The sequence below is a fragment of the Rhinolophus hipposideros genome (genome assembly GCF_964194185.1).
Source record: "Rhinolophus hipposideros genome assembly, chromosome: 19".
NCBI classification, from domain to species: Eukaryota; Metazoa; Chordata; class Mammalia; order Chiroptera; family Rhinolophidae; genus Rhinolophus; species Rhinolophus hipposideros.
This window is the reverse complement of record NC_138065.1, coordinates 31,309,028-31,336,997: the sequence shown is the minus strand read 5'-3', so window position 1 is coordinate 31,336,997 and position 27,970 is coordinate 31,309,028. Positions and strand designations below refer to the sequence as shown.

The following is a 27,970-nucleotide window of genomic DNA, read 5'->3' as shown; positions in this document are numbered from 1 at the left end:
CATTATTTCCCAAACTTATATGTCATAGATCTCATTTACTCTCTCCATCCTAAGACTTATTAACATCTCCCATAACTAGAACACACTTTGGGGAACTTCGAGGTCAGAGGGAGGGAGCACTGTCTATGTTGACACTGAAATCACTTTGGGTGACGATAGGATTCGGGTGGAATGGAGACCAGGAATCAGGCTCCTGTAAATGAGGAGTAAATCTAGAGGTTAACAGATGAAAGCAACAGGAGTGTGGATAGTGGTACAACCAGAGGCAGAATCCCCAGAGGACCAGGGGGTTCAGCACTAATGTCTCATGTACTATGCTGTGGGAAACCCTGCCTTGGATCACGGCTTCCCAAACTCTGGAGCTAATTAACTGCACAAATCTCATCTCCCCATGCCATCCACTCCACTTCAGACAGACTCACCTCCTTGCTGTTCTTGGACCATGTAAGGCTCAATCCACCTCAGGGCCTTTGCACTTGCTGTTCCTTCTTCCTGAATGCTCTTCCCCATTTATCCTCAGGTGTCACTCTCACTTTCTTTAGATAAAATGTCAGTGAGACCTTCCCTGATCATCCGATAGTGATCCACTCCCCCCTGGTATTCCCTACATCCCAGGACTTGCTTTATTTTTCTCTACAGCACATGCCACAATCTGGCAGTCTGTATATTTGCTTATTTGTTCATTGCCTGTCTTTCTCTCCTAGATAGTAAGCTCCATGAGGACAAAGATTTGTCTGTTGAGTTCACTGCTATATTGAATCTATCTGATTCTAGATCGTGGTGGTGTTTAATAAATGTTTTCAAATGAAGGGAAGGAGTGACTTAATTGCAAAGTTCAGACATTTTTCGAAGTTTCCATGGGAGCTGTCCCTGGTCAGTGGTGACATGTATCCACTTCCACTAGGCATTCTTTCTTCAGCTCCTTTCCCTGGTGGCCCTCCATTCTTTGAGGGAGCTCATGTCTCACTCCCTCAGTAAGAAGCAGGCCCTCTACACCTCCTAACCAAACCTTTGGTGTACTGTCTAGACATCCAAGATAGTCAGCCATCACGTCTCCAAAGACACTAGCATGACTCATAATTAATCCTACCAGGTGTTAATTCCCGACAGGGCAGAACAGGAGAGACAAAATCCAGAAGCTGGACCCTGAATAGCATGAACCCTCTTCCTCAGCTCTAGCATCTAGAGGGGCAGGAGCTAGAAAGGGCTCATTTATTGGCTAGTCTGTCTCAGGAATCTGGGCCTGTGGATGGTTGGGAAGAGTATTCCTCTGCCTCTCATATGTCACTCCTTTCCATTAGAACTGTACTTTGCTTCCAATAAATTAGATGAAATACACAGTCATTTACCTCCATCAGAGTATGTTTTATGCATTTTTTAAAATACATGGGCGTGCACACACACACACACACACACACACACATCTAAAGCAAAAGCCGTGTTAGGATCCAACCAAGGCATAGATCTGACTCTCTCCATGCTGAAGCATCTCGTCAGCTTGCCATCAGTAGAATACAATAGAGGCATATTCTACTTGGTCTGGTGATGTCCTCCTGGGACGATCAAAAGGGGGCACGTTGGCATAGACAGCGAAGTCATCCTCTTTCCAGGGGGCCAGGTTGATCACATTGGAATACATGGCATCTTCATGGCAGGAAAGCTCCTTCAGAGACAGGAACCCAGTTAGAGTCAGATGGCTGGGTACCAGCGACTTCCCAGAGACAAAACCCGCTACTGCTCTCCCTACAGGACAGCAAGTAGAACATTGGCTTCTTGCTGCCCAGGTCCTGGATCCCTTTTCAAAAACATTACTTTTAGGGCTGTTCTCTGCCTCATCCCCAACACCCCATATAGTGTCTATCTAGGAAAGAGCACGAAATCACGGCGGAGATGACTGGGAGCCCCTCTGGGTAGTACTTGACTCTTTCCTTACCAAGGATTTGTGGAGAAAGTTGTTCTGATGCCTCAGTTGTTTCTTAAATAGTCCTAGAAAAATTAATAAACTCAGAGTCAGCCTGAGTTGGGGCAGTAATCATCCTTACTTAGTTGATTGCTGGACTTAGGGTTGAACTTTGAAATTCAAACCCACACATTCAATCCATTGGGCCTCTGAGACTGAGCTAAGTGCCCAGGAAAAGGCAGTGGGAGTATTGGTACACTTTAGAATGTTGGTTATTATTTAGATAAGATTATTTGGCATCAATAGTTCTTTTAGTTGATGCATATAAACCACAGTATATATGCAAATTGCTTATATATGGCTTTCAGCATAAAGAATTTGTATCATAAATAAATCTTGTTATTATATGCGGAGTCCCTGACAACTCCAGAGAACAGACACTGAAACTTACCCACTCTTTCCCCCATAAAGCCTCTTTATCTCTATCCCCAGTTTCTTCCCTTTCCCAGTTCCAGGACCAACTTGTTCAACTCACTTTCATGCCTCCATTTCTTCAGGGTCATGGATAAGAGACCCACTAGGAGCAAGATGAGGGCCACGACACCAATGGAGCCAGAAATAGCTGTTGCTGCTGTACCTAAGCTGAGGAAAGCAAACAAGAGAAATGAAGACACTCCAGCTGCTCTGACTAGCACTGGTAACCATCCATAAAATTGCGCATGGACCTCCCCACTTCTTCAGGAGCTCTCCCACCTCTGGGCTTCCATGTCCCCAATAGCCAACCATCTCTTGCCTCCATTTTGAGCTTCACTCCTCTGCCCCAGTCTCCATGGCTATGGTCTCACTCACACCAATCCCCATATTCAGGCCAAGCAGGCCCCTTCCCCAAGATCCTCAGTACTCCTCCATAGGTCCAGCCCTTGTCTCACCCACCTGTTGAGTTCTTCAGGTGTAGTCTCTGGCTTCAGGGTGGTGATGTTCTCTGAAGAAAGGGTCAGAGAGGAAAAAAAAGGAGATTTGAGAGTAATTCTTACACATATGCTATAGACTAAATGTGTCCTGCCAAAATTCATATGTTAAAACCTGATCCCCAATTTGGTTTTAGGAGGTGGGCCTTTGGGAGATATTAAGTCATGGTGTGGAGCTCTCAGGAGTGGGGTTAGTGCCCTTATGAAAGAGAGCCCAGAGAGCCCCCTTGCCCCTTCCACCTGTGAGGACACAGTGAGAAGACAGCTGTCTATGAACCAGGAAGTGGGCCCTCACCAGACACTGAATACTCTAGAGCCTTGATCTTGAACTTCCCAGCATTCAGAACTATGAGCAATAAATTTCTGTTGTTTATAAGCCACCTAGTGTATAGTAACTTGTTATAGCGGCCTGAACTAAGACAACACACATGCCAATGAGCTCTATAGGATCTAAATGGTAATATTAGCTACCATTTATTTATTGGAGACTTAATATATGCCAGGCACATTTATTATCTCATTTAATCTTTATAAATAGACAATGAGATAGGAATAATTATTATTCCCATCTTACAGGAAAGAAACCAGCCCAAGGTCATTGACCTAGTAAGAGCAGAGTTTGAACTGGAACGCACATCATTCTGACTTAAAATTGTACGTTTGGGTGACGTCATAGGAATAGCAGCAGCGGGGTGCATTTTTGCATTCTCCTCACAAACAGGACATCTATAACCCATCAAAGGACTTTCTACTCATCACGCAGAACAGCTAAGAGACTCATGCAAGGATTACTTGAAGGTGGACAAATTGGGCGAGCAGGGGAAGAGGAAAGGGAGCGGAGTGGAGACACGACCTGCATCCAAGGCTGTGGGGACGCGGCCCGCACCTGCGGAGGTGGAAACGTGGCCAGCTTCCGCAGCTGCAGAGACGCAAGGGATCCCAGGATGGAATAGAGGAAACAAAAGCCAGGAGGTGGGCTCTTTCCCTGCGTCCCACAGCTGATCTCTCCCACTGAGGGGGCAGCATATCCAGCATTTGAGGCAATAACCTCCTCAGCTGAGACCTCCAGCTGGGCCCTAGGTCCATACCTGGGCCCCTACCCCCACTCTCCCAATCCTACCCCCGCCCTTCCAGAGACTTAAACTGGCCCCTGAACTGAGGAGTAGTGTCAGATTACAGAGGAGCCTTAGTGCTCAGGCTCTGGGAAGACTGGCAGGCAGCTCTGACCCAGGGAAAAGGCTGGGAAGAGTGTGATTTTTGCTGGACTAGGAGAGAAGAGACTCCTCCATCCCCAGCCCCTCCCTCCCCCCCCCCCCTTCTGGCCTGCGTAGGGCAGGACAATTACAACTGCGACACCAGGGGTCAGCAGTAAGCGGCAGACGCAGCTCTGGGCTTTCAGCAGCTCAGAAATCTCCTGCCTGCCACACACACACACACACACACACACACACACACACACACAGAAGAAGTGCCCTAAGACTCAGGAGAACTGGACACAGGGCTGGTGGTGCTACTCTCAGTGCACATATGTGCAGGCAAGGGCAGAAACTGCACTGACTTTGTAGAAACTACCACCCAGACTCCTCAGCCCCATGCATCTAAATCTGCAGTCCCAACGTCACTCTGGGCACCAGGTGACCGGCTCTGCCTGCACAATAGGCAGGGGACTCTTTGGTACAGCAGAGGACAACCTGGAGATTACTTGGTGGGCTTAAGCCAAGACTGGCACTGTTTTTTGTTTTGTTTTGTCTTTATATCTTTGCCTGTGTTGAGTGTGGGTTGTCGGTTGTTTTTACATGTGAATGTATTTGATTTTTTCCTTTGTTGTTATTGTTGTGCTTGGTGATTTGCTTTGTTCTGAAATTGCCCTACACCAGGGCCCAGCTCAAAAGGCACAAGATTCAAAACACCCAGACGCCAACTCCAGACCAAACCAGAGTACTACCGGGTTTGACCTACAAGTGACACACCCAGAGGGAATTCTCTACAGGCACAAGAGTCCATAGAGGCCAAACAACATTTAAGTTGTCAACCCTCATGCAGCAGAACACCCTGCGGTGGGCAGAGCCAAGTCTCACAACTAATCAGCCTAGGAGTTAACCCCACCTACTCACAAGCGAAAAGCAATTAAAGATCTTCTTTAACAGGACAATGTACACAACACAAGAGTCACCTTTGGAGCACATGCAAAGGAGAAGAAGGAAGTAGTGCAAGTCAAATGTAAAGGACACATACTACATAAGATAACCCAGCAAGAACTAAGAACTCTAGGGGATCTACCTAATACAGCAAAGCAAACACAGAGAGTCAGCCAGAATGGGGAAACAAAGAAACATGTCCCAAATAAAAGAACAGAAGAAACCTCCAGAAGTGGAACCAAATGAAACAGAGGTAACCAACCTATCAGAGGCAGAGTTCAGAACACTGGTGATAAGAATGTTTAAGGAGCTTAGAGACAACATAAAGAAGGATGTAGAAATCATAACGAACAACCAGTTAGAACTAAAGAACACAATTACCGAAATTAAGAACTCACTTGAAGGAATTACCAGCAGGTTAGATGAAGCAGAGGATCAGATCAGCGACTTAGAAGACAAGTTAACAGAGATCACCCAAACAGAACAACAGAAAGATAAAAGAATAAAAAACAATGAAGATGGTTTAAGAGACCTCTGGGATAACATCAAGCACAACAACATGCGCATCATAGGAATACCAGAAGGTGAAGTGAGGAAGCAAGGGATTGAAAACATATTTGAAGTAATAATGTCCGAAAACTTCCCTAACCTGATGAAGGAAACCAACATACAAGCCCAGGAAGTGCAGAGAGTTCCAACCAGGATAAACCCAAACAGGTCCACACCCAGACACATTATAGTTAAAATGGCAAAGGTTAAAGACAAAGAGAGAATCCTAAAAGCAGCAAGAGAAAGACAGAGGGTTACATACAGGGGAACTCCCATAAGACTATCAAATGACTTTTCTACGGAAACATTGAAGGCCAGGAGGGAGTGGCAGGAGATACTCAAAGTGATGGAAAACAAAGGCCTACAACCTAGATTGCTTTATCCAGGAAGGCTATCATTTAAAGTTGATGGAGAGATAAAGAGCTTCCCGGAAAAGAATAAGCTAAAGGAATTTATTACCACCAAGCCAGCATTGCAAGAAATACTAAAAGGACTTCTGTAAATAGAAGAAAGATGAAAACAATCTAACTACAAATTTTAAAATGGCAATAACTATCTACCTATCAATAATCACTTTAAATGTAAATGGATTAAATGCCCCAATCAAGAGACATAGGGTGGCTGAGTGGATAAGAAAGCAAGACCCTTGTATATGCTGTATACAAGAGACTCACCTCAGATCAAAAGACACACACAGGCTGAAAGTGAAGGGTTGGAGTAAGATATTTCATGCAAATGGAAGTGAGAAAAAAGCTGGAGTTGCAATACTTATATCTGACAAAATAGACTTTAAAATGAAGAACATATTAAAAGACAAAGATGGGCAATATATAATAATAAAGAGATCGATCCAACAAGAGGACATAACCCTAGTAAACATCAATGCACCCAACATAGGAGCACCTAAATATATAAAACAGATATTGACTGACATAAAGACAGGTATCAACAGTAACACTATCATAGTAGGGGACTTCAACACAACTCTGACAACAAGGGACAGGTCTTCCAGACAGAAAATCAATATGGAAACAACGGCATTAAATGACACATTGGACCACTTGAATTTAATCGATATTTTCAGAGCATTTCATCCCAAAGCTGCAGAATACACATTCTTCTCAAGCACACATGGAATATTTTTTAGACCATATATTAGACCATAAAACAAGTCTTGATAAATTTAAGAAAATTGAAATAATACCAATTGTCTTCTCTGACCACAGTGCTATGAAATTAGAAATGAACTACAGGGAAAAAAACTGGAAGACACACCAATTCATAGAGGCTGAATAACTTATTACTAAATAATGAATGGGTCAAGCAGGAGATCAAGGAAGAAATCAAAAGATATCTCGAGACAAACGAAAATGACAACACGATGACCCAAAATCTATGGGATGCTGAGAAAGCAGTCCTAAGAGGGAAATTCATAGCATTGCAGGCCTACCTAAAGAAACAAGAAAAATCACTAATCAACAGTTTATCTTCACACTTAAAGGAATCTGGAAAAAGAACAGCAAAATAAGCCCAAAGGGAGTACAAGGAAGGAAATAACAAAGATCAGAGTAAAAATAAATGAACTAGAAACCAGGAAAACAATACAAAAGATCAATGAATCCAAGAGTTGGTTCTTAGAGAAGATAAACAAAATCAACAAACCTTTAGCCAGACTCATTAAAAAAAAGAGAGAGAGAGGACCCAAATTAATAAAATCAGAAATGAAAGAGAAGTGACAACAGATACCACAGAAATATAAAAAATTTTAAGAAATTACTATGAGCAACTATATGCCAACAAATTTGAAAATCTGAAAGAAATGGACAATTTTCTAGAGGCATACAACCTTCCAAGGTGAACTCAAGAACAAACAGAAAACCTGAATAGACTGATTACCACCAGGGAAATTGAATCAGTAATCAACAATCTCCCAACAAACAAAAGCCTTGGACCAGATGGCTTTACAGGTGAATTTTACAAAATGTTCAAAAAAGAATTATCATCTATTCTCCTCAAGCTCTTCCAAAAAATCCAGAAGAAGGGAAGACTCCCAAACACTTTTTATGAAGCCACTATCACCCTGATCCCAAAATCAGACAAAGACACCACAAAAAAGAAAACTACAGGCCGATATCTCTAATGAACATAGATGCAAAAATCCTCAACAAAATATTAGCAAACGGAATTCAGCAATACATTAAAAAGGTCATACACCATGATCAAGTGGGATTCATCCCTGGTATGAAAGGGTGGTTCAACATCCACAAATCAATTAATGTGATACACCACATTAACAAAATGAAAAATAAAAATCACATGATCATATCAATAGATGCAGAAAAAGCATTTGATAAAATCCAGCAGCCATTTATGATAAAAACCCTTAAGAAAGTGGGAATACAGGGATCATATCTCAACATAATAAAGGCCATATATGATAAACCCACAGCTAACATCATACTCAATGGGGAAAAGCTAAAACCATTCCCCTTAAGATCAAGAACAAGACAAGGTTGCCCACTTTCTCCACTTCTATTCAACATAGTGCTGGAAGTTCTAGCCACAGCAATCAGACAAGAAAAAGAAATAAAAGGCATCCAAATCGGTAAGGAGGAAGTAAAATTGTCATTATATGCAGATGATATGGTACTATATAGAGAGAACCCTAAAGACTCCACCAAGAAACTATTAGAACTGATAGATGAATTTAGTAAAGTAGCAGGATACAAAATTAATATTCAGAAATCAGTTGCATTTGTATATACCAATAATAAAACATCAGAAGGAGAAATTAAAAAAACAATCCCATTTACAATTGCTTCAAAGACTATAAAACACCTGGGGATAAATTTAACCAAAGAAGTAAAAGATCTGTACTCAGAAAATTATAAGACACTGAAGAAAGAAATGAAAGAAGACACAAATAGATGGAAACACATACCCTGTTCATTGATAGGAAGAATTAATATAGTTAAAATGTCCATACTTCCTAAGGCAATATACATATTCAACACAATTCCTATCAAACTACCAATGACCTTTTTCACAGAAATAGAACATATAATCCTAAAATTTATATGGGACCATAAAAGACCCCGGATAGCCTCAGCAATCTTGAGAAATAAGAACAAAGTGGGAGGTATAATGATACCTGACATCAAATTATAGTACAAGGCTACAATCAATGAAAACAGCATGGTACTGGCATAAAAACAGACACATAGGTCAATGGAACAGAATAGAGAGTCCAGAAGGAAATCCATGCCTATATGGCCATTTAATCTACGACAATGGAAGCAACACTGTACGATGGGGTAAAGACTGTCTGTTCGATAAGTGGTGTTGGGAAACCTGGACAGACACATGCAAAAAAATGAAGCTGGACCATCTCCTTACACCATATACAAAAATAAATTCAAAATGGCTTAAAGACTTAAATGTAAGATCTGAAACCATAAAATTCCTAGAAGAAAATATAGGAAGAAACTTCACAGACATTACCCGGAATAAGATTTTTACTGATATATCCCCTTGGGTAAAGGAAGTAAGAGAAAAAATAAACATGTGGGATTACATCAAACTAAAAAGTTTTTTCACAGCAAAGGAAACCATCAATAAAACAAAAAGGGATCCTACTGAATGGGAAACGATATTTGCCAATGATATATCCGATAAGGGGTTAATATCACAAATTTATTTTTAAAAACTCACTCAACTCAACTCCAAAAAAACAAACAACCCAATTAAAAAATGGGCAGAGGACATGAAGAGACATTTTTCTAAAAAGGACATACAGATGGCAAACAGACACATGAAGAAATGCTCAAACTCACTAATCATTAGAGAAATGCAAATAAAAACCACAATGAGATACCACCTCACCCCAGTCAGAATAGCTATCATCAATAAATCAACAAAAAACAAGTACTGGTGCGGATGTGGAGAAAAGGGAACCCTTGTGCACTGTTGGTGGGATTGCAGATTGGTGCAGCCACTATGGAAAACAGTATGAAGGTATCTCAGGAATCTGTAAATGGAACTACCTTATGATCCAGCAATTCCACTCCTAGGTATCTATCCGGAGAAATCCAAAACTCTCATTCAGAAATCTTTATGCACTCCTATGTTTATTGCAGCACTATACACAATAGCCAAGACATGGAAACAACCGAAATGCCCATCGGTAGATGACTGGATTAAGAAACTGTGGTACATTTGTACAATGAAGTATTACACAGCCATAAAGAAGAAAGAAATCTTACCATTTGCAACAACATGGATGGACCTAGAGAACATTATGTTAAGTGGAATAAGTCAGACAGAGAGAGACAAACACCATATGATCTCACTTATATGTGGAATCTAAATAAAAGAATAAGTGAATGAACTAATCAGAAACAGTTTTGGAAATATAGAGGAAAAACTGAGGATTGCTAGGTGGAAGGGGGGGTGGGGATAAAGGAGAAGGTGAGGGGATTAGAAAACAGTCAGTAACCACAAGATGGCCAGGGGTTTTGAAAATTAATTTGGGGAACGTATAATCAATAATGTTGTAAAGATTTTGTAGGGTATCCGATGGACACTTGTCTCATAAGGGAGACCACCTCAGGGATGATGTAGATGCCTGATCACTGCACCGTACACCTGAAGCTGAAGCTGAACAATAATGAACAATAATGAATGTCAATTACAAGTTTGTGTATATATATATATGTATATATATGTGTATATATATACACGTATATATATATATATATACATGTATGTATGTATATACTTACAAGAAGCAGAGTACAGCATTAGGAATAGAGACAGTGGAAATGTAATGGCTCTGTGCGATGTCAGAGGGATAGTGGATGGGGGAGGGGGGTGCACACAGTGTGAGGGATATAAATGATAAACATCTAAATATTACTTTGTCTTGTGCACCTGAAACTAATAAAAAAAAAAGAAGAAAACAGAAAGAAAAAAAATTGTACGTTTATGCACTTTGCTGTCTTTGTGTGATCATTTCATTCTTGAGTTCTGCCATTCTTACAAAGGGTTAAAGGTTACCATGTATGACAGGATATCCAGAAAAAAGACAACCAAGATGATGCAGGTGTTCAGTACCCTGGGAAGGGCATGTAAGATAGTGGGAAAGGGTCAAGACATCAGCTAGTTGGGCTAGAACTCGGTGGAGGTGGCAGTTGTGAGAGCCTGTCCATGCTATGGTGGTGGTGGGGGTGGGGGGGTACTGTTATTCATACTGTGAAAAAATTTCTCCTGTATCAAGGGATGGAGACCCCAAGACCCCTTTTCAGCCACAGTCTGTCCCTGGATTTTCAGAGTTAGAAGGAATCTGAAAACATATTTAGCCAAACTCTCCTGCTGTACAGGTGAGGAAACTCAAGGTAAGCCACGTGCCCCAGCTAAGGGCTGGATCCAGGATTTGAGTCCATGTTTGCAATTCCAATCCCAAGCTCTCTTTTCCTGTACTCAGGTCTCTTCCTATGTCTTCCCCCATGAAGTGGAACTGCATGATTCACCCCTCATAGGCAACACCTCCAAATATTGGGGAGCTGGCTACTCAGACACCCAAGTGCAGAGATTTCTGTGAAGGTTAGATGGAGGGAACATACAGGATCACTAGGGCAATCTAATATCCACTGATGATAAACAGCATCCAGGTGTGAAAGCATCAAGAATTACAGCCTCCTGGGGCACTAAGGCCAGATGGAATTGTGTCAGAAACCTTAAACAGCTCACTTCCTCTCTACCTTTTTTCCGTCCCTCTTCTGAGTAAGATGGCTGACCTTACCAAGTTTCTCTTTGACACTCCTACCCACATGCTGGGCAAGGAGTAGGGAGGGAACTTGGAAACCAGATCTTCCCCATGCCTACAGCACTGACACCCAAGATGAGGTGCCAAGTCCCAGGGCTTGGTATGTGGTGGAGCAGGGTGGGTTGGAGTGAGATGTCACACATGAGTCCAGAGCAATGAGAGGAGAGTTTGTGGCCCACCTGGCAGAGGCTGCCTAGGGTAGGACACACCTGTTTACAGAAAGAAGGACAGACAGCATGAGAGTGTCCATCCAGGGTAAGAAAGACTAGGACATGTCCTGGGAAGGAAGGGTTGGTTGGGTATAAGGGGAACAAGGTGGAGGGGAATATCATGAAAGAGCCTGAGATTTAGAGTCTGGTGATGTAGGTCTGAGGCATCTCCTAACTTGTAATCTTTGGACAGTTATTTAACCATTCTGAGCCTTGTTTTCTTCATCCGTGAGATGCACCTAGCATGAATACCTACGTCTTGGGGTTGTTCAAGACCTAAATGCTCAGACTGTTATTTAACAATAAGTAATAGCTACTTTGCCTATTTTCAATTGGTCTTACCTAAACAAAGCAGTGGTGTGCGGTTGTCCAGGAAGGCATTGCTGGCTCTGGAGTCCTGGAACCTACAGTTCGTCCAATTCATTTCGACAAGGGGTCCACTCAGGGAGTTCTTGTCCCAGGTACTGAGGTTTCTGGGACACGTGGTCCCCTTTAGCTGGAAGCAGACTCTCTCAGAGGTATTTAGCATCAACTGGCAGACACAGGACCCCAGGGAGCTGGCACCCCTCTTCTCCTCCATCTCTTTCATTCCTCAACGGGAACCTGTTAGATGGGAAGAATGTTAGAATCTCTCCACTGGAGGGGAGGGCCTCAAAAGGTATTGAGATAGCACTCTTCTTAAGGAAGCATCTTCAGATAGGCTTCCCCAAGCACATGGTCCAAAGTCAGGCCCCCAGCTTCTCTGTAACATCACCCTCTGATCTATTAGTATTAGTATATGAATTTACCTTGATCATTTACTTATTTACTTGATGATTGTCAGACTCTCGTCACAAGAATGTAAGCTCCACAAGAACAGACATTTTATCTGTTTTGGTCATCACTCTGTCCCCAGTGCCTAGAACAATACCTCACACAATGAATAGGTTCAATATGTATGTGCTGAATGAATGAATGAATGAATGAATGAATGAATCCTTTATAGCACCCTGACAGGGGCCACTCAACCTCTGTCAGAATCATGGCGAGCCTCCACCACAGATTTGAATCACTTAGCCGATGGCAAATCTTTAACTTCTGAACGAGTTGATTTGAAATAGCCAATGTCACTGAACCAACCAAATTGTGTCATAAAGTAGGTGAGGCTTGAACTAGGTAATGCCAAGTTTGGAAAAAGAGGAGCTGTGCCAACCAAACACCAAGATCAATGTTCTGGAAGAGCCTGGAGGAGGTGCCTTGCTGGATGTGTGTGGCCTGGGGAAGAATGTGGGGAAGGTTGGGATCCGCAAGCCTTCTCTGCTGCCTCAGGTTCCAGCGCCTGCTTGAGCTGAGGAGAGAAGCGTGTTTAAGACCATATGAAAGAGGATCTGTCATGCTCTGTCTCCTCACCCACCACCACATTCCCCCAAAGGCACATCCAGGAGCAGTGGGGAAACCCCCCAACAAGATGAGTTGGAACCAAGAGCCCAGGTGACGTGGATGAATCACTTAGCCTGCCTGGACTCAGTTTCCTTATTTGTGAAATGAGGCATGAATGAGAAGAGGAATAAGGCACAACTACAAAAATGTCTAATTCTTTATACAAATGCATCACATTGCCCCTTCTACTGTCTCCTTTGTACATGTCACCTTATACATTGTACATTTCTCCTAATAATCATAATATTGCTCAAGGAATACTAAGAACTTTTTTTCAGAGGATAGCCTTTCTAAGTATTAGGAATTCTTTTTATTTTCAATTTTGGAAGGAGGACAGGACATCATTTTTTTTCAGTTTGGGGCTTCTAAAAGTTTTTGTTTTATTAGGTAACATCCATGTGGTTTAGAATTGAAAAGGTACAAAAGGATAGTCTTTGAAAAACTGCTTTTCCACCCTTTACCACAGCCTGCAAGTTCCCCTCCCTGGAGGCAGCAAGCATTTCCAATTTATTGTATGCCTTATATATATATGAGTAAATACATGTACACACGGACTTATAAACACACACACACAATATAGCTTTTTTTCCTACAGATGCTATACAGATTACTCTGCCTCTTGCTTTTTCACTTAATATATCTTGGAGTTAATTTATTATTAATATTTACAGAACTTTCTCATTCTTTTTTTCAGCTGCCGAGTGTTCTATTCTATGGATACCTACGGTTTATTTAATTTGTTTCTTAGTAATAGACATTTAGATTGTTTCCAATTTTTTGCTCTTCAAACAATGGTGCAATTATTAAATGTGTACATTTTGCACATATGTGAAGGTGTGTAGAATCAGAGGAATAGTTATCAAAGTAGTTTTGCAATCCAAATTTTAAGAAGTTGATGTCACTTTTTAAAAATACAAAATGTAATGTTACCCAATTGATTACCCATTATTATTAACTATATGTCACACTAACTGGCTTTCGGCTGTTTCCAAAAATCAAAATGGTCCTCAAAGGACAAAGATCTGAGACCACTGAAAGTATTCAACAGAACTGCCAGGACCTCTAGAAGTTGTCCTCCTTCGGAATCCAAATGTCATCAGCACTAGCAGCACTAGAATCAGTGGAGTGTTTCCCTGGGTGACTGTGATAGGTGTGATGACCCTCAGTGACACGGATATTTCCAAATATTTCAAACAAGACTTACTAAGTCCCAACCATACCCACTTCAAACCCAGGTTAAAAGGATGAACAGGGGATGGACTTGCCATCAAGAAACTGGAGGTCTAGGATGGCAGGCAGCTCTCAAAGCGTGGTCTGGGGGTCCCCTGGGGGTGTCAGAGATCCTTGCAGAGGGTTGATGACGTCAAAACAATTTTCATAATAGTACTGAGAGGCTGGTTGCCTGTTTCCCTCTCAGTCTTGCTCAAGTACACAGTACAGTTTTTCAAAGATTACATGACATGTGATATAGCAACAAACTGAATACAAAAGCAGATCGGAGAATCTAGCTTTCTTCTATCAAGCCAAATATTAACAATTGGCAAAAATGTAAAATGCCTCTTTTCTCACCACATTTTTTATGTTTCGGAAAATGTTTATTTTTCATAAAAACATGTTAATGTGCAACGGTTCTAGTATTATTTTATTTCTAAATATTCTCAGTTTTAATTTCTAATATGGCAAACACAAATAACTATAACCTATATACGAGATGTGACAATTAAGTTCACGAACTCATCCTAGAAGAAGTGCTACATACCTCATGCTGAATATCAGTACGGTCACCTTCGAAGGACTCCCCTTGGGAAGCTATGCACCAACGCCAGCACCTAGTCCACCCTTCAGAACAATTTTGGAACTCTTTTTCTGGAATGGCCATCAGAGCTGTCGTTGTCGTCGTATTACCCTGATGTCCTGAATGTCATCCAAATGTCTTCCTTTCACTATTTCCTTTATCTTTGGATAAAGAAAGAAGTCACTGGGGGCCAGATCAGGTGAGTAGGGAGGGTGTTCCAATACAGTTATTTGTTTACTGGTTAAAAACTCCCTCACAGACAGTGCCGTGTAAGCTGGTGCATTGTCGTGATGTAAGAGCCATGAATTGTTGGCGAAAAGTTCAGGTCGTCTAACTTTTTCATGTAGCCTTTTCAGCACTTCCAAATAGTAAACTTGGTTAACAGTTTGTTCAGTTGGTACAAATTCATAATGAATAAGCCCTCTGATATCAAAAAAGTTTAGCAACATTGTTGCAACAAGTTTGCGAACTTAATTGTCAGACCTCATAAGCAACAGCTCTTTGGGCTCCTTAATAATTTTTAAGAGTGTAAAGGGGTCCTGGGACCAAAAAGTTTGAGAACCACTGGTCTAAGGACTTATGGTGTTTCTTCACTAGAAGGAAGAAAAGGGGCATTTCACCAAAGTGTGATCCATCACGGGGTGTAAGCCAAAAGACGCAAGAGAGACACAAATAACTGTTCTCATACAGCAATATACGTCAAGGAGGACAGATAATCTCTTGTCAGAGAGAGTCTCTCTGGGGCCTCCTGGCTGGCAATGTGGCAGCTGTTTAGACAGCTCTGCCAGAGGGGACAGAGCTCAGAGGACAGAGGGGTCAGCAAAGCTCTGAGGCCAGGGGAGCCTAAAGAGGAAGTAGAAGCCTGTGCCAGACTGTCTCCTCCCACTATGATTCCAGGAGTCACCCACGCTGCCAAAAACACTTCCTCACTGGCTGCTGGTGCCTGAAATTTCAATGAGGTCCTTCATTCCCTTAGCCAAAGGCAAATTCAACCCAAAACAATGCCAAGTATCATTCAAGGTCACACAAATGTGTAAATAACCTTATGGTTGTTTAGATGGATTAGGAGGTTGCACTTTAATAAAACAGGAGAGTGTGTCTATGGCAAGTGTGAAGAGGTTGGGTGAAGGGGAATGGGCATAGAGAAGAAAGGAGACACAAAAATATTCAATAAATAGAGCAAAAGAGTCATGCACAGACCCAGGATGGCAGAGTGCCACCAACAGAGAAGTTTGATCAAGCTAATTTTGGGCAGCTAAACTTGAAAAAAAAAAAATCCAATCCAGCCAAAATGTGTGTTTGAGTGTGTGTGTGTGTGTGTGTGTGTGTGTGTGTGTGTGTGCAGGTGTGCGCACACTCGCGCGCCTGATATGTACCCAGCAGGGTAAGGCAGGCTGCAGGGGTAGAGAAGATCTGGACATGGGCCTGGGCTCAGAGAGTGCTATCCCCTCACCCTCCCACCCCAGTCTATAAGGGAAGATATCCATTGGCCTCAACAGCTGTAACAAAAAGCAGGTGTATGATAAGTGCTAAAATGAGGTATAAACAAGGGGCTATCAGATTAGTGAGGAAGGACCAGTCATTTCTAATTTGGATGATGAGGGAAGGCTGCCTGTAGGAAGTGGCACTTGTGCTGGTCCTGCACAATGGGAAGAATTCCTATGGGCATGGCTGAGACTAAGATACCAGGTACAGCAGTTGAAACATGTAGTCACTTCTCCCTGAATGAACATCTGAAATCATTGATAATAGAAGGAGCACTGGGCACCTAAAAATAAAGGAAAGCTTGATTGGTGGAAGGAAGACGGGACAGAATCTTGGGAAAACAGGGTGTAAGCAAGACAGTTAACAAACTAGACTTCAAGAGCCCTGTGTGGACTGAGACCAGATCTGATCTGACTCATCTTCCAAGCACGGGGGCGAATGCCTGGGACATAGCAGGCCGCCAGTAAACGCTTGCTGAACGGATAAAAGGTTGGACACAGCCTTTTTTTCCAGGCTGGCCACAGATGTGCTGCTGTAATCAAGCAGGGCCATCAGGAACAGAGGGGAGGACGATGTTCAAGCAAATTTCCTCCTAATTTCCTCTGAAGTAAATATTCTCACCATTTCTGGGACTTTAAATGTGTTTCTGATTGTTTTGCAAAATTTCATTTCTCAAAATAGAAACGCTTGTGCCTCTTGAGGTTTATAACAGAGCCATTTATTGGTTGGGGGTTGCTTTAAAGATCACCTTATGTTTTCCGTTTGCACAGTGGCTTCTTTGCAAGCCTCAAATAATTGCCTTCACATTTGGTTTCCTAAGAAAATCAGAATGTCAGCCCCTTGGGCTCCCACAGAAGGTCACCAGTAAACATGTGAAATAGCAACCGTCCACAGGTGACTCAATAGGAACTCATCCAAATTCATCAGAACTACTGCCCCGTACCAGCCCTGTACATATACTTCACTTGATTTGCAAAATATAATACATTGGTTGTGTGTTTTTTTAAGAAAGCACATTTTATCAACTGTGAAAAGAAAACCTCAAGCACATCTCATAATTTCACTTACTACTCAGAACTGGGGACTTCTTCTGTGGCCGCCAGGTAGCAGCTGGAAGGATTAGGTGTACTTATCCCATTTGTAGATGAGGTAACAGAATTCTTAGGGAGTGGTGAGTGAATTGGCCAAGGTCATAGCAAATATCATCACCAGCATCCAAATGCAGTTCTCACAATCCCTTAGCCTTTCCTCCATTTCCTACACAGGTTGTTTCTATGTACATGGGAGCACTTTATTAACTGTAACGGCCACACAAATGTTTAAAGTAGCCCAGGACAGTTGTTCAGGTTGTTTATTGCTCAAGGAAATAACCCGCATCTTATACTTCATTATGTTTTTGAATTTTAGCCACAGTTTTATTTAACTACTGACTCCAAAGGTAGGTGAGTTATAGTCTCATTACAATAATTTTCTGGCAGACAAAAATAAAATATCTTACCTAACAAAATTTGTTTATTATGATAAATGGATAGAAGGATAGAAGACTTTTTCTAACAGTGTTGACATTTACTTGTTTCATAAATTGCAGCAGAATGAGTTTGATAAGGACCTTGCTGATTTAAAACATCTACAGTAATTAGTGCTTCCAAACAAGGAGGTGCTTTTCAACGTGTTGTTTTGATTTTTAGCTACATTTTTGAAATCCTCTATGAATATTTGTGTATTGACTAAATTTGAAATTTTGCATTATAATTCCTGTTGTCTGCCTGAATGGTAGCTCAGAGTTCCTAATTTTAATCTACCAGATTTTCGTTGCAACATATTCCACTTTTGTAGCAATTAATGTTTATCATTACATACACACAAAGTAATTATTTTATGTTCATACATTAGAGACTTCTATATAATGAACTGCTGATTAAAGCATAGCTATTGTTTATGGGTTGGTTACTGGAAATTTCTTCAGGACAAAAATTAACTGTAGTTAAATTTCACAGCTTGCTACATATTATTTTTTAAAATTACAAATTCTAAAATTAAATACTGCGCTCATATATTATTTCTCCCAAGGTATTGGAAAGAAAAAACATATCAACAAAAACAGGAAATGAAAATATGACTACAGAAGAAATGAAATAAAACTATTTGTATTGTTGAATATGGGGAGAAAAAGATGGAATGCCAAAAAATAAAAAATAAAAGTTCAAAACCATTGGTTTCAGTAAATGTGTCACAGAAATGTAAGTGGAATGTGAATTTACCTTTCAGTTCTATTTAGTTCCACCATGACTGATGGATTTCAAGAAAAATTAGGGGAAAAAATGCAAAGAATCCAAACACAGAGCCATATAATTTAAATATGAAACAAGGGCACACTCTTGGTGAAAATTGTCCACCTCGAGTAAGAAATGTTTACTTTACAAAAGATAATACAGGTTCGATGTTTTTGGATATATAACAGACACAAATTTTTCCAAATTGTGTCGGGAAAATAACTATATTCTGGTTACATTATTATACTTCAAAGGATTCTACATTTTGCCAGCTCTTTGGGAATGAAAAATCAACTGGAAAATAAAAAAGAATACAAAGATTGGGAGCATTTAGCACCCTTTTTGTTGTAAACATGAGGAATTTGAAATAAACGTCAATAGTCATACTATGTATGTAAATTTCAAATTGGATTTGAAATATATTTAATTATTAATGCTGCAAACAGATTCTATATGATGAGGAAAATATTGGCATGCTCTTGTCAAACACATAATAAACACAATTCTATTTTTAACAAGACATTATCTAGCATTCAGAGGATCATCCAAGATGTATGAGCATTATAAGAATTTTCTTCATTTGCAGATATCATAGATTAATAATACCATTATAGGAGAACATATATCCAGGATACAAACACCAAATAACATTATACATTATTTAGTAGATGCCAAAAAAAAAATCAAGTAATTAAAATATAGAAGATTTATTGACTGAAATCATTTTGAACATTGTAAGAAATGCTAAATATTACACAGTAAATAATCGAGGCACATCTCCTGATGTAAGGCATGGAAGTTATATTTACATATGTAAATTTTCAAAATGCAAAATATGCCTCTGTGAAAACATTAAAAATATTTTTTTCAAAAGTAAATGACACAGCTGGAGAAAAACTATACAGATTTTTAGTAGAGAACCAACAAAAATCACTGAATTTAGGTAATAATAATTTGAGGGAGCAGGGATATGACAATAATAAAAAATTTTTAGGGTAAACTTAGTGGATTTCACCATAAGATCCCCCAAAAGATTCTAAGGCTGCCCAATCTTTAAACTTAGTAGTGAGTAATATAGCAAAAAGTTCTTTAGAAATCACCAAATTCTGTTATATCATCCAAGGACTGTTTGACTTCAGTAAAATGCTAGAGAGTATTGAAAACAGAATTACTCATAAATATAAATTTGAGGAGACTCATATTTGGAAAAGTCGATTTGAAACCACTGTGACATGAAAAACTCAATTAGAGGCAATATGAAACATTCTTTTAGAAATCGTCGATAATAGTAAAGACAGAGATTCTGGAACACAAGCCAAAGCTATCCTTTTAAAATATATTTTTTAAAATATATTTGCTCAGCACCAATTTGGCATAAAATTTATGACAACATATGACACATTTTTGACAACACAAATGTCAAAATAAGCAAACATCGAAAGTTAATGTACATAATGTCTTTGAAAACACTACTGGATTTAAGAAACTTGGGGGGAAAATAAAGTTTTAACACAGTTCATAAAACAAAGTTCATGAAATATGTATTATTGATGCTAAGCAAACTTCAGTCTCTTGACATTGATCCCAACTTCTCCAAAATAGAAAGCACTAGAAATAGGAAAGAGAAGACTCATTTTAATTGTGAATTCCATAACTAGCCCTTTTATAATCCAAAGGTCTATATCAGAATCACATTTTTTTCTGTATTGGAAACAGCAATATCTCTTTTAAGAAAAGGTTTATAATACTCAAAGAATCTCGTGGCTTTTTAAATATTCTAGATAACGCGTATAATTTGAAAATTTATGATAGACATGAACTTTTACAATCATTAAAAATATCTAACTGAAATTGAAGAACATGGTAGAAAATGTAATGTATGAGGATCTAAAATCTTTAAGCAGCTTTCTCAAATGCAGTTGACTCACACAAAGTGCCTCAATATATTTGCAGCAATAATATATTGGACACATTTTACTAAAACCATTGCAGCTCTCAGAATATATCAACCTTGACAGTATCAGCCACCAGTGGAAAATGTAGTTTCTCACATTTAAAATTAATTTTAAAAAACACTTAATATTCACAAAGTAACAGAAAGACTATCAAATCTAGTGACCATTTATTTCTATAGAAAATGAGATATTGGAAGAAGCAAGCATTAAAAGTATCACACAAAGTTTTGTTTTCATGAAAATTATTTTGCGACTGAAACTATCTTATGACAAATTGCTATATCCCAGAGATTTTGCATTCCTAATGATTGCGACAAAAACACTAACTTTATACTATTTTGTATTCAATAATTTTATGTATATAATTTATATAGAATCAATTTATGTTTTTGCTTTGTTATTATTGAGAAGTACATAATCTACTAACTTGAAAGCTTTTACTTGAGGACCTACAAAAGTGCCATAGAAACCAGTAATAACTGCATCTTCTAGTGATTTGTGAAAAAGGACTGGGGTAGAGGGCAGCCAACGAAGCATCTACTTCTCTCCTAGAAGCATGTTCCCTCACATATATTATTATTGTGCATGAATCTGCCTGACAGCAGCCAGTGTCTCCCAGCCATGCTCAGGATATTGTCCAAAGGCCTTACACAGGCATAAAAAGCTTACTACCTGGGCCCTGCCCACTTTTCCAGGCTCATCTCTTAGCAGTTCCTCTATACTTAATGCTATCACCAAATTAAACTTCTTAAAGTTTCCCCAAATCTGTGCTCATTCTTGTCTATGTATAGGCCTCAGGACACCTTTCCCTGCCTCTTACTCTTCCACTGGAACTAAGCCCTTCAGGAAACCTTCCTTCTTCGACCCCTACTTTTCAAGGTCACTAGGCTGCGTGATGCCCCCACGCAGCACATTTGACCATAGCACATGTCACACACTGCTGTAATCTTCTGTAAACTTGTCTGGCTTTCCTACTGGACTGCAGTCCCTCCAGAGAGGAGCCATGTCTCCTCAATCACTGCACACTGCTATAAACCCAATCTCTGGCACCTAACTGTTGCTCAAGAAATGCTCGGACAAAGACACATGCAAATGGTCAGATGCATACATCTATAAAATGAGTTCCATCTCACTAATAATTAATAGAAATTAATAGAAATTAAATTAAAACAATTTAAAACCATTTTTTTTTAATAAATGGGAATACGTCAAACTAAAAAGTTCTGCACAGCAAAGGAAACCATCAATGAAACTAAAAGACAACCAACCGAATGGGAGAAGACAATTTGCAAATGATATTTCTGATAATGGCTTAATATCCAAAATATATATAAAGAACTCATACAACTCAACAACGAAAACACAAACAACCCAATTAAAAAATGGGCAAAGGATCTGAATAGACATTTTCCTAAGGAAGACATACAGATAACCAACTGTTACATGAAAAGATGTTCAAAATTGCTAATTATTAGGGAAATACAACTCAAAACCACATTGAGATATCACCTCACACCTGTTAGAATGGCTGCTATAAAAAAGATAACAAATAACAAGTACTGGTGAGGAAATGGAGAAAAGGGAACCCTCATGCACTATTCGTGGAATTGTAAGTTGGTACAGCCATTATGGAAAACAGTATGGAGTTTCCTCAAAAAACTAAGAATAGAACTAGCATATGATCAAGCAGTTCCTCTACTGGAGAATATAAATATTTATCTGAAGAATATGAATACACTAATTCAAGAAGATATACGAGTATGTACCTCTATGTTTGTTACAGCATTACTTACAATAGCCACGGTATGGAAACAACCTAAGTATCCATCAATGGATGAATGGATAAAGAAGATGAGGTATATATATGAACAATGGAATATTACTCAGTAATAAAAAAGATGAAAATATTGCCATTTTTGACAACATGAATGGATCTTGAGGGTGTTACACTAAGTGAAATAAGTCAGATGGAAAAGGACAAAAACCATATGATTTCACCAATATGTGGAATATAAAACAAAACAGTAACAAACGAACAAACAAAACAAAACTCATAGATACAGACAACAGAATGATGGTTACCAGAGGGAATGGGTTGTGTGGGGAAGGTGAAGAGAGTAAAAAGTGTCAAATATATGGTAACAAATAAAACTAGGCTTTTGGACATGAGCATGCAATAGAGTACACAAATATAGAATTATAAAGTCATATACATGAAATTTATATAGTGTGATTAACCAATGTTACCTCAATCTAAATATACATATTAAATAAACAAGCAAACAAACAAATAAATAATGAAACCATTTTTTAACAAAGAAAGAATGAAGATATTCAGCCCCTGGCAAGTGTTCTGGGGATGGATATTCTCTGTCACAACCTTTGTGAAGGACAATTTTGTGATGTGTATCAAAAAGCCCTGAAAATGTCCATCCTTCTTTGACTCAGCAACTCCACTTGGAGGAATTTATCCTGAGGAAATAGCCAAGGACGTGTGTGTAAAGATTCGGTTGTAAGACAAGTCCCTGACAAGACCTTTAAAACAGGCAGTTGAGAAACATCCTTAATACAGAGTAATGGTGGGTTGTTGTGCCAATTGTGGGATATCCATAATGTGGAATGCAATTTACCCAGTAAAGTGATCTTGGGAAACCAATATATTGACAGGGATAAATGTTCACACCATATTGCCAAGTCAATAAAAGGCAGGTAGCACAAAAGAATGTCAAATATACACCATTAAAATAAATACATTGTGTGTACATGTGTGTGCTGTGTATTCTTTCTTCCCCCACTTAGCAATAGATTATGGCCATCTTTCCATGTCCACATTAAGGAAAGGTAAATACCTAAAATATTAATAATAATTATCCCTGAGTGGTGAGAATAATTATCCCTGAGTGGTGACATTCCTCATACAAAGTAAATTTTTATATTCTTCTTTCTTGTCTGTGTTACCTAATTTTTCTGCAGTGAGCATACATCGTGTTGAAAGAGGAGAAGAGAGAAAAGACAGAAGAGAGCAGTGTGGAGAGAGAGCTGGCCTCCCCTGGGGCAGCAGGCCCTCACAAGGTTGATGATGAAAGGGGAAAAGCAATATTCAAAGAAGAGAACTGGAATTAGGAGAGCAGCCAGAGGGAGGGGACTGGGTTGAGAACTCAAAGAGTTCTGGTACTGACATAACAGAAGCTTTGGAAAGTGAGAATTGTTTCTGAAAAGAAGTGTTCAGAGGCAGTGGAATTGTCAAAAGGCAGCCTGGGCACAATTGAAGCTGCTTATGAACCCAGGGCCTGGAAAAGAAAAAAAAAAAACTCATGACAGTAAGACTTTTTACCACCACTAGTTTCCCTTCTATTTACAGGGCATCTCTTTCTTGCATCTAACAAAGCTTGTAATTTATCTTGCCACTCTGATCTCTTTCCAGTACCATTTGCTTCTTTTAATGTAGGTCAGTGAAGCAGCTTTGCAATGAACCTGTTTTTCCGCCGTGAATCTATTTTGATATGTGATGAGCAAGGGTTAGGCGTCTCCACTTTCCCGGGATTCTATTCCAAAGCACATTTCAGTAAATGTCACCTTCACTTAGTGCATCCAGCACCTGAGGCTCATTAGCGTCACTTTATATTTAGCTCGTTTTGAAATTCAAAGCCCTGTGCAGAGCAGATGTTAAATAAATATATGTTGTAAAGTAAGAGGCTGCTATAAAGAAAAGGAGCCCGTGGAAGCAGAGCATCTTTGGTGGCTCAGGAAGAATCTGCTGCCTGGAGGAAGGACTCCAGGTTCCCGTATCCTCCCGCCCTCCACCCTCCAGGCTCCTCCACCACACACAGGACATTCCAGCCAGCATTCCTTGGTCTTTTTATATCTTCTTTTTGAGCCACTCATAGGAAGGACTTGCTGGATCACCCAGATGTTGGCATCCAGCATCCAATCATGCTGTCGGAGGCTTTCTGCGTAGGCCCTGCAGCCCCCCTCACAGGAGCTGTCCTTTCTCCATCCTCCCTTCTCCACTCCCTCCCTCGTCTTCATTCCCTGCCCTTGCTGGCACAGCCCAGGGCAGCACTGCCAACCCAGCTCCATCAGGAGCCTGAGATCCAAACAGGGAGGCGCTTTGGCCTCAGGACGGGACATCTGGCTTTCTCTCCCATCGTTCTGTTGACCATTGAGTAGGCATGTGTGTGTCCCACTATTTTCCTCTAAGCTTCATGGTAGGCAAAGCCCTTTCAGATGCTTTAGGGCCAACAAAAATAGCAGGTCAGCAGAGAGCTGGCTCCTCCCACATCCTGTTTATTCTGCATTTATTGAGTGCCAACTGTGTGCTCCCTGCTTTGAAATGCTCTTGACCCAGTTAAAAGCACATATAAATGTGCCTCAGCAGTTTCTGAAATGCCACTCTGTTCCCTGAGGTAATGACATGTCCTTATAGCCTTGTTCAGATTCAGGTCATTTTTGCCTTTGTTTTTTCAGACATAGCCCCCATTTCTGAAGGTCATGGTCTTTTGGGGTATATAAAGCTTTAGCAAAGAGAAAAACATCTTTATCTTGTTTTTCATATCAAAACTGCTGCCAGGAATGTTAGGTTACCCTCCCATGGTTTTTTCATGGATTTTCACAGGAAAACAAATTGATTTGAAGGTAACATATATGCCTCGACAATCTCGACTGTCAACAAGTCAAAAGATCTTTAAGAGCTTGTTTGTTTTTTATTTGTTTTCCAGAAATACCTTAATAGGACTTTTGTTCATATAAAATGTTTCCCTTCTTTGATTTACAGATATACATTGTTAGGCAAGGGTCCTGACTAGTTGGTACGCATTGAACAATAGACCGGCACTCACTGCTATGCTAATAAGCACCCTTAAGAAAGAAATAGGTTTTCAAATCCTTACTAACAGTTCTTTCTGTCTATTTTCCCCACCTCAGCTTGAACCCCAGAACCAAGGTTCAAAGGGATTTAGAGAAAGGATGTATTCCCTGACGCATTGTTTTTAATATCAAGCCCTCAAAGACTAGCAGTGAATTAATTTAAGGCTCTGCCAAATTGGGCAGATAAAAATCATTATTCACCCTGAAATTCATTTAGAACTAACTATACTGCAGGACACTTAAATTTACCGTGCAGAGATTGAGAACAAGAAATGACAAATCATTTGGAAAATTAATCTTCATTGGCCTTCTTAGCAGCAATCAGTGGGCATTGAATGAAGAGGTTTGAGTAAGGCCTGAGCTGAGGGGATGGTTGCTTAGGGAACTTAACTGCACATAGATTATCCGAGCTGCAGCTGGAAGAGCCCCCAGGCTGCACTTTATGTCTCTTTACATTCAGCTTTGAAAAGGGAAGAGGCCGTCAGTGTCCTGAAGAGAGCTCTTCTCAGGGCACCCCAGCTTGGATGCTGCTCTTATAAAACAACTTTTCAGGGAGGATTAATAAGTAGGTTTATAAAAAAAACTTGGCATTCCCCTCCGATCTGCTAAACAGATAATGAGGATTTCTAGTCATTGGAGCAAAGATACCAAAAATTCTCAAGACAGACACCCTATGAAGTCGGGCTGGAAAACGCCCACCCTTGTGGGGTCATCAAAAGCCTCCTAATCCTTGAAAATGAATTTGAGATTTCCTGCCCATCCACATAACATGGACTCCCTTGTCTGGAATTTAGTTTTCAGCACATTCAACAGAAATTTGGACGTGAGGAAACAGGTTCTCAGAGTATTAAAAAAGAAAAATCATATTTAGAAAAAAAATTCCTCTAATTCCAGGTGTAGCTGATTAGGGATTAAGCAACAAGGGCAGCCTCATTCCATTTCCCCAGCCAGCAGACTTAGGAGCACACGTTGCAAAGGTCCTCTGTGTTTTTCAGAGGAGAAAGCTTCTTGTCCTGGACCACTTAGTTAGGGGCCGCTCAGTACTAGGAAGCACACAGGTGTTCTGACACCCAGCCCTGGACCCGTTCCTTACACAATCTAGAAAACTGTGATAAGGAATAAACCATCCGGGGTCTCCTTAAGGAGCCCCTTCCGTGTGCAGACGTAATAGGACCTACAAATAAGTGGAGGAACCCCTGCAGTTTCATTTCAAATGGTGTAAACATGAAGCCACGGGCCACTGGTGTGGGGAAAACTTGCTGCTTAGCCAGGCACACCAAGGTTCACGTTCTGCCCCTGAGCCTCTTCCTAGGAGGCTGATCTTGGGCAAGTTATCGGAGCTCTCTGAGCCTCAGTTTCTTTATCTGAAAAAGTAAATAATACCCAATTTAAAGGAGATAACATTTACAAAGCCGGTGGCCCTTATGCTTAGGTCAAGTTGGTCCCCCTCCTGCTTGCTGCCACCTGAAGTCCTTTATCCTAGAAGAAAGGATGTGATTGTACATTACATGGCATGAGCAACAACTTTGCTAAAGGTGTAATCAGTGATTCAACAAATATAAACTACACAAGAGATCCTACTCTGGCCATTAAAAGATTCTGATGGCTTCAGATGCCCTGGGAGAAGGGTATTTCTAGTCTGACCAGAGAGCTGAGGAAAGTGAGAAAGAGTAGGAGAATGGAGGCCAGGGCAGTGTATATAATAGACCACATGTGTCCAATAGAAGTATAATGCAAGCCACATGTGTCATTTAAAATGTTCCAGTAGCAACATTTTAAGAAGAAACAGGTGACATTAATCTTAATACATTTTATTTAACCCAACATATCCAAAACATATTTGGATTATTTCAACTTGTACTGATATAAAAATTATCAATGAGCTACTTTTCATTCTTTTTTCCTACTAAGTCTTTGAAATCACTATGAATTTTTTACCTTAGCACATCTCAATTCAAACTAGCCGCATTTCAGGTGTTCCTTGTATTAGGCCATGCAGGTATAGACAAATCCCCACGTGCCAACCACTGTGCTGGGTTTGGGGAGACCAAAGAGTCTAGACTAAAGTATGGATCATGCCCTCAAGGTGCTCACTGTCTAGCTTGGGATCTAGGACAGATGGGGGAAATTTTAGCCAACAATATACATTTGCCTGTAGGTTCCCAAATGGTTTATCATGAAGCACTAAACCTACAGCTCACTCCTTTTCCCATAAGCCTTAGACATACCCCAACCACAAGGACAATATACCTTCTCATTGTCCACATAAACCGTTGTCAGATTGTGCCTGTAATTTGGGGTTGGGATATACAGCACTCTAGGGAACAGTTTAAGGGAAGGGGGGGTACCTTGTTCTCCCATCCTTTCAGGCTGCACAGTACCCACTTTATGCTGGGTGAGCCCAGATTCCAGACCAGTAGGAAAGAAACTGAAAGTGAACTCTCAGCCCTACCAGAACCGGTTACCTGTCTCCTGGGCGAGCAGCAGCCGCGAGAGGAGCCATCCATGTCGTAGAAGCAGCTGCTCTCCCAGCAGGCTGCACTCCGCCCTACCCCGTCCTCTTTCCCTTGCCCCTCCCTTGAGAGCCTC

The 27,970-nt window shown here is 40.4% G+C and overlaps 1 protein-coding gene across 1 annotated transcript; it reads right to left on the bottom strand.

Annotated features, from left to right (window-relative positions):
- On the bottom strand, positions 1 to 27,909 carry LOC308487009 (uncharacterized protein). Its single transcript, XM_081024617.1, has 6 exons — positions 27,847 to 27,909; positions 11,931 to 12,191; positions 2,834 to 2,882; positions 2,436 to 2,542; positions 1,934 to 1,986; positions 1 to 1,663 (listed from the first exon to the last, which is right to left on the bottom strand). Exons 2-6 carry the CDS (start codon positions 12,175 to 12,177, stop codon positions 1,505 to 1,507), a joined length of 615 nt encoding a protein of 204 aa, XP_080880743.1. The 5' UTR covers positions 12,178 to 12,191; positions 27,847 to 27,909; the 3' UTR covers positions 1 to 1,504.
- Between the last annotated feature and the right edge of the window lie 61 nt (positions 27,910 to 27,970).

Excerpts from the sequence above, each read along its gene's own strand:
- LOC308487009 (XM_081024617.1), bottom strand. The coding sequence starts at position 12,177 with ATGAAAGAGATGGAGGAGAAGAGGGGTGCCAGCTCCCTGGGGTCCTGT. Across the intron at positions 2,883-11,930 it reads CACACCACTGCTTTGTTTAG|AGAACATCACCACCCTGAAG; the intron begins GTAAGACCAATT and ends CCCTTTCTTCAG. Across the intron at positions 1,987-2,435 it reads GAAGAAATGGAGGCATGAAA|GACTATTTAAGAAACAACTG; the intron begins GTGAGTTGAACA and ends TAATTTTTCTAG.